This window comes from Gavialis gangeticus, unplaced genomic scaffold (genome assembly GCF_001723915.1).
Source record: "Gavialis gangeticus isolate Ggan-Ray unplaced genomic scaffold, GavGan_comp1, whole genome shotgun sequence".
Classification (NCBI taxonomy): domain Eukaryota; kingdom Metazoa; phylum Chordata; order Crocodylia; family Gavialidae; genus Gavialis; species Gavialis gangeticus.
In genome coordinates, this window is record NW_017729022.1 from 38,137,592 (window position 1) to 38,145,423 (window position 7,832).

At 38.6% G+C, this 7,832-nt stretch overlaps 1 protein-coding gene across 4 annotated transcripts in view; it reads right to left on the reverse strand.

Moving 5' to 3' along the window:
* The window catches only part of PPFIA2 (PTPRF interacting protein alpha 2), an 854,871-nt gene that overhangs the window by 364,649 nt on the left and 482,390 nt on the right, over positions 1 to 7,832 (reverse strand). For all 4 annotated transcript variants that reach the window (XM_019514802.1, XM_019514801.1, XM_019514804.1 and 1 more), the window contains one exon: positions 1,553 to 1,717. In XM_019514802.1, the coding sequence (XP_019370347.1) occupies positions 1,553 to 1,717 (165 nt within the window). The remainder of the gene's footprint in view (positions 1 to 1,552; positions 1,718 to 7,832) is intronic.

Below are 7,832 nucleotides of genomic sequence, written 5' to 3' on the forward strand. Positions count from 1 at the left end.
TCCCTTCCGACCCTAGAAACTATGAAACTATGAAGATGGCATAGAGTGCACCTTCAGCAAGTCTGCATGACACCAAGCTGGGAGGAGTAGTAGATACACGGGAGAGTAGCGATAGGATTCAGAGTGACCAAGACAAATTAGAGGATTGGACCAAAAGAAGTCTTATGAGGTTCAACAAGGACAAGTTCAGAGTCCTGCATTTAGGATGGAACAATCCCATGTACCAGCACAGGCTGCTGGCTGACAGGCTGGGCAACAGCTCTGCAGAAAAGGACCTGAGGGTTAAATTGGACAATAAGCTGGATATGAGCCAGCAGTGCGCCCTTGTTGCCAAGAAGGATATCGGCATACTGGACTGCATTAGAAGGTGTGTTGCCAGTAGACTCAAGGAAGTGATTCTTCCCCTCTATTTGGTGTATCTGGAGTATTGTGGTCAGTTTTGGGCTCTCCACTTTGGGCTCAGAAAAGATGTGGACAACCTGGAGAGGGTCCAGCAGATGGCAACAGAAATGGTGAGGGGCACATGACTTCTGAGGAGAGGCTGAGGGAACTGGGTTTATTTAGTCTAGAGAAGAGAAGACTGGGAGGGGATTTAATAAAAGGCTTCAACTACCTGAAGGGGGGTTCCAAAATGGATGGAGCTGGACTGTTTTCAGTGATAGCAGATTACAGAACAAGGAGCAAGTCGCAAGTTGCAGCAAGGGAAGTTTAGGTTACATATTAGGAAGAATTTTTGCATTAGGACGGTAGTAAAACACAGGAACAGGTTACCCAGAGAGGTGGTGGAATCTCTGTCCTTGGAGATTATTAAGACCCGGCTAGACAAAGCTTTGGCTGGGTTGATCTAGTCGGGGATGTTCCTGCTTTGAGCACGGGGTTGAACTAAATGACCTCCTGAGGGCCCTTCCAACCTTCATGTTCTGTGATTCTATTCTCCCTCCCTCCTGTGGCAGCCACTAAAACAATCAGCAGCTGAAAAGGGGGAGGGGAAAAGGCTGCCAAGGGTCAATAAGGCCCCACCACAGGGGCTTTCCCTCCCCCCATGTGCTGTGTAGACCCTGCTAGGGGGATTTGGGGGTCTGTTCCCCTGCCCGCCCCACATCCCTGACAGACACCGGTAGGAAGCAGGCTAAGGAACAAAGTGGTAAGGCAGTCCATCCTCCACTGGATCAGACAGCATAGCCCAGGGCTGCAAAGCATCCTGGGATACTGGGGGACTGTGAGTTAACTTTATCTAGGAAGGAACCTGGGACAAAATTTCCATAAACTAGTTTGACAGAAAATCAGTCAAGTCTGATATCTGATCCAACCAGGTTTATCTTAAACTGGTTTTCGCCATTTTGAAAGTGATTTAAGTGCACTGAACTTGTGTTCTGTTACAGGTTTAAATAAGTTTCCAATCACTAAAACTGGTTTATGTTTAACTTCTGTCCCTAGCCTATGTGTAATACATACTCAAAGAAATGAAAAAAATGATACTGATACTATGCTATCCAAGGCATGGCAAAGCAGGCAACAGAATCTTTTAAGTAAGCTTTTTTCCACACTGTACCTTTTCATCCAAAGCCTTGTGGTGTTCAAATAAAGATTTCAGTGCTTTGAGAACCTCGACTTCACTGGAAACTCCTGAGGGAGACTGTGCTTGCCGTTTCACCACTGTCATCCTCAGTGACCTTTCATGTCTTGAAACAAGGCACTCCAAATGCTCCAGTAGCAGCTATTGGATTTAACATAAATATATTTTAATTCATTTTATCTAAAGTTCATAAGGCACTATTAAGACAAAATGTACAATATAAAAACACAGAGGCTTTGGCAGACTCATTGTAGCATTCAATTAATCAGCATTCCATGATAAAGAAGGAAGTAAAAGGTTTTTTGTCATAACTTCTGCTCCAAAATTTTCAAAGCATAAAATTACTCTATTATAATTTTTTGTTGTCACAAATATATATATGTGCATTAAAGTTAACCATGGTAAATAATGGAATGTTAAAACAAACTAAGTAAAACAACCCACCAACTAATGCAGTTTATTATTTATGCTTGAAAACTTAGTCATCTAATTGTCATTTTATTTAGTTTACATTAAAACATATTTTTAAAATGAAAAAGCAAGCAATATATTTTACCAAAATTTTAAAGTCATATGTTGATTTTATTGCCTTAACTGATTCATGTTAATAAGTATGCTCTAAAATTTTTTTTTATCATTAACATGCAGAAATACTAAAATATCTGTATATTTATGTCTTTATGCATTGTATTACAATTAATCATAGGGTTCATTCCTTATCTACATTATATCTGGCTTAAGAATATGTTGAACTTCTTTTTCTGGTATGTCAAAACTATATATATATTTCTACATTTTTAAGTAATGTGACTTCTATTTTTATATATCTGGTTATGAAAATGAAATAGTTGTGAATACATTTAATTTTAGAGGTCACATTATAATAAAGCACTGTAATTACTGTATAATTAGGTTAGGTATTACTTTTCAACACAAAATTATATCTGAGATGTTTAACTAGAAGCTTAAAGTTTACATGCTTATTAGTTCTTTGATGAGATTCGTAATACATCTACTATTAGAACACAGGTATATTAATACACATATGTCTACACCATAATTATTCTTGGTCACATCGAGAACTTTGCAAATATTATAGATAGTGATACATGTATGAAAGAAGCATAACCAGGGGGTAACTGTATCACAGTTGTAATGTAACTATACAGAAATTATAGTACTTTTATTTAAATGGAAATAATTCAGGTTTCCTGTTAGATGTTCCTTAAAGGCTACATCTTATTTGCACCTTTCCAATAGTTTGCAACAACATGTCTGGTTTCTAGAAATGTAGTATGCGTGCATGTGAGCAATTATATGCGGATAACCTACAATGAATATCATGAGGCTGAAGAAAGCAGCAACATATTTAACCATTCTTAAGTTAAAGTAATGGGCCAGATTAATCAAAAGCAAAATATGTAGAAGGAAGGGCGTGAGCTGGATCTCCTGATCCCTAAGGGGCTGGAACACAATTTAAGAACAAGATGATGGTTTTTTGTGACAGTTGGAAGCAGCTTTTGTTACAAGCAAGTTTGAAGGTGCCCCAGCCAGGTTAGATGAAGGAATGAGATAAAACGCTGACTCACATTAGTGCCAGGTGTATTTTTCACTGCGCTCTTATTCAAAGAGAACTTGAACATAGGCTTAATTGCATTCCTGAACAGAGATGTTTTCCAGATTTGGGGCCTCAATTAATGTATTCCCAGGCCTTCTTAACCATCTTTTATTTGATATCCTAATAGATCCCTTCTCTTTGTATTATTCACTAAAGGGTCTCAGCTGACAATTCATTTTTCTGGAAATAAACTCTGAACACGGGAATTTTCCTAACGGCTATATGAATACTTAAGAGACCTAATCCACAGAATTGTGTTATATATCTATTTCTAAAAAACTGAAGGGAGTTCTTGTTTTCTCTCTCACAATCTGTTGGGGTGATGCTTATGGCAGAGTTATGTTGGCTGACCTGAATCCATTTGACTTGGGTATGTTACTTAGCTTCCCTATGTCTTAGTTCCCCTCTTTTTACAGAACGGCAATAGCTCTTCCCTACTTCACAGGATGTGAGGATAAATACATTGTGAAGATTGTGAGGGCCTCATTTTGTATAAATGAAGGGTCATATAAGTATCTGAGAGAGATACTGTGAGTGATTTTGGAGGGGAGGAAATGCTTCTAGAAATGCTTAATTCAGGTAGATATAGTGCAATATTTGGCTTTAGGTTATTGAAAGGATTGAGCCCCTCTGTTTACCTCAACAAGTGAAACCCACACTAAGTGATGCTGAGGAGGGTGCCTCCATAAGATGAACATGGAATTGGCCAGATATCAAACAGAGATCACATTGCACCATCCTAAGGAAATGTGCTCCATTTGAAGAGCTCAAAGGAGACTGAAACAAAATAACTCCCATCAAGTTTTTTCTGGGGAAGAATAACTCTACAATGCTCCAAATCATGGGCAAATGGCTAAACTTCATAACATTTCCAAAATCTTTTACTTTTAGGTCTGTATTCCCAATGACCAAAAACAATTGTCTGCATCAGTGTCAGTTGTTCCAGTAAATCCTTATAGAGACCTGCCTGAAGAAGTGAAGAATGCACCTATGCTGGTATGTGTTGGCTGCTTCTTATCCTCTTTAGATGGTTTACATCTTTCCCTTATGCAAATCAATCTGGTTTTATATGTTAATCTGACATGATTCTCTAGTGAAAGACAGATTGGAGGTTCCAGCTCCGTGCACAAATTACAACTGTCTCCTTGCCTGATAATTTCTTATTATGAAATCTGTCCTAGTACACCATATCCTATCCAGATACAAGATAAAATGGGGCAAAACACTATGGTAATGAGCCTTTTCTTAAGAAGTTTTGTAGAGAGAACTTCATGTAAACAAAAGATTATAACATGCATGATACATGGCTTAGCTTCAAAACTAAAGCATGCTTTTATGGTTAATTCAGTTAATATTTAAATTTGCAATTAAACCCACTGTGTCAATTATATATCAAATATACTGAACAATTCCAAATGGTATTAAATATTAGTATTTTTTATTCTTTTGAAGTTTCAGAAAACTAGCATGTTGGCTTTACTTAACAACAGCCAGAGAAAATGAATTGGAAACAAGACAGAGTCTCCAATGTCCTCTGAGAATATGAAGGAGAAGCTGTCTCCCCTGTCTCCCCCTCTATACGCAAACACACAGAATATATATTTTTTTACTGGCAGTTTTAGGAAATGTACAAGCAAAACAGGCACATTTTCATAAAAGTAAAAATAACAGTTTGTAATTCAGTAGCAAAAAACTTTAAAATCCTTTTGGGCGATTAGTTAATGAGTGGCTGGCACCTTCCTGAAAAGAATATATATTCAAAAGCAGTCTGCTTCCATCAGCAAGGCTGGTATGTTCAGGTAGGACTGCAGATGGAAGCAGAACTCTTAAAAACTCTGTCTTTTAATCAGGTACCAAAAAGTGAGGTGTTTTCTGGTAAATTTGAAAGTCTGTGTCTAAATGTTCAATTACGTATACTGAATTATCAAAGCAAAAATGTGCAATGATGTGAACATAAGCATTTTGATTTTTCACAGCATAAGGAACCAAGTTAATTTACCAGGTGGTATCTTCACAAGTGTCTCTTAACCATAAAAATACGTAACTCATCTGAAGCCTACACTTTAGAGTGAACTAGTATTGTAAAGACTTGGGAAAAGCTGCCCCCAAATCCTCTTGTGTTAAATGATATATGGCTAATTCATTCATGAAATGCAATATATACGGGCTAGGAACAGAAGTTACACATAAACCAGTTTAAGTGATCAGAAACTGGTTTAAACCTGTAACAGAACAGAAGTTCAGTGCACATAAACCAGTTTCAAAATGGCCGAAACTGGTTTGAGATAAACCTGGTTGAATGTCATATCAGACTTAACTAATTGAGGTCAAAGCATGGGCACTGATAGGCTCTGCTCATGCACCCGGGGCTGCAGCAGCTAGATGCCAGTAGCCTGAGGGGAAAGGACAAGTTTTAATTCCCCTATTGCAGGCAGAAGCAGTGCAGGCACTGACACAGTGCTAGCTCCATCCCATGCTAAAGATCTCTTCAGGCTGCAGCACCTGTGTTGAGCCCCTCAGAGGAGCAGTGAGTGATGTGCAATTCAGGAAGCAAAGGGGGCAATCAATAAGAGGGGGTGTTTCAACCAGCATTAAGGGGCCCTTTTCTCCCTCCCACCACAAGCTTTACTGTAGCTAGAGAGCCAGACAGTAGGGCAGGCACAGAGTAAACTTTCAGCTCCTAGCCATGTTCTTGCTCACCAGTCCTTTAGTGGTAGGTCTGAGCAGTGAACATTAGGAAGGGTATTAACCCTTAATGTGTGACTGCTTACAAAATCCATATCTTTAACCCAATCTAACATTCCTTAGAGTTAGTATGTGCTATTTGTAACATGTCTATTGTGTCTTATAGAAAACTTCATCTTTGAATAACATCCTAATATTGCTGCAAAACCCACACTGTAACAGTTGAATATTTTTTTATAAATTACAAGTAAAACCCAACTTTAATTAACAGCATGCACTGCTGCAGATACCCTGCACCTTCAGACTCTTTCTTCCTGATTTGACAGTAGAATGACCATTGGGACGGGTGTGGGGCCAAAAAAAAAGAAAGAAGGAAAAAAAAAAGGAAGATGGAGCTGTGGCCACAGCAACATGCATACTGAATGCATCCAAGTATGTACTTAAGATTTTTCCACTGAAAAACATACTTTTTGCCAATGTAATATAAAGAATCCGAACGGTAATTCATCTTTACTTTTAGGGTTTGTATCATGTCATAAGAACTGCAAGAAGTAATTCTTCATCTACTGTTGCTAGATTGATTCTTTGCTCCTCCATGTCAGCCAGACATACTGAGTTAGTCACCTGCTCAGGGCAAGATCACCCCTGACTAAAACATTCCAGTCAAGTGTTTGTCTAACTCTCTCTTAAAAACATAAAAAGATGGAGATTCCACCATGTCCCTAGGTAGTCTGTTCCAGTGCTTAACCAGATTCATAGTGCAAAAGTTCTTTCTAATATCCAGCCTAAATTTCCTGTGCTACAATTTAAATTACTGTTTCTAGTCCTGTGGCCATAAAGAATAGCCTATCTCCATTCTCCATATAATGACTACTCAGGTATTTGAAGACTTATCAAATCCTCCCTGTCTTCAAACTAAATAATCCTAGTTCTTTTAGTCTGTGCTAATGAGTAATGCTTGTCCTGACCAGACAAAATGATCTATGTAGCCATGTGTTAATTTTGACATGGCTTCTGCCTGAGTCTTTACCCTTTTAAGGAAGAAAGGATGAGGACACTACCAGAGCCCCTGCCCCCTTGACTCTTGCACATATAGACTCATGTCACTTTTCCTCTGCTAAGAGTTACCACTAACAGTATCAGCAGTGCCCCTATGGGTGACCAGCAGGAGGGAGTAGTTAGATGGATGTGCCTTGGGAAACTTTCCATAACATCTCAGATGTAGGCTCCTGGCAACCAACACACCTCCTAAGCCAACAGGCCAGACCAACAGATGGATGCTGAACCCCACAAAGGGGAGTCACCAACCAACACCTTTTGTGGTTCAATGGTCTTAGTTTTAGATTATCAAGAGCATGCCTTTGCCTGTACTAAATTTTAGGAGATACTTACAATTATTTCCTATGCATGTTTGAGGAACATGATCTCTCTCACTTTGGCTTTGGTTGCCTTTGTAATTAAATTAAATGAATAGTTTATACTGATTATGGAAAGCCTAAGGAAACCTCTGCTGGGTTCCCAAGGTGTCCTTAGCCATATTGATAGTATTCACTTACATATGTGTTTATTTAGCCTCTAGAATGCCATTTCTTTTACTTCTATTTTTTCTTTCACACCTACTATTATTTTTGTTATACTATGTTTTGGAAGATGTATAACGGTGTTAGTATTGTGTTATTGTGATTCATGCTGTGTAGAGAATATCTGAGAGAAGATTTTAATTAGAAATTGTAAGTGTGTGCTACAAGTGGTAGGGTGTCAGTCTAGGAACCATTTAATCAAAACACGAATAACTAACAACAGCATCTTCCAAAAAACACAGTACTTCCCCACATACAAGATACCATTTTGTTACATGGTTTTTGGTTGTAGCCATGTTGGTCTAAGGACAGAGGCAGGCAAGGTTCTTTGGGAGATGTGATATCTTTTATTAGACCAACTGAGTAGTTCAGA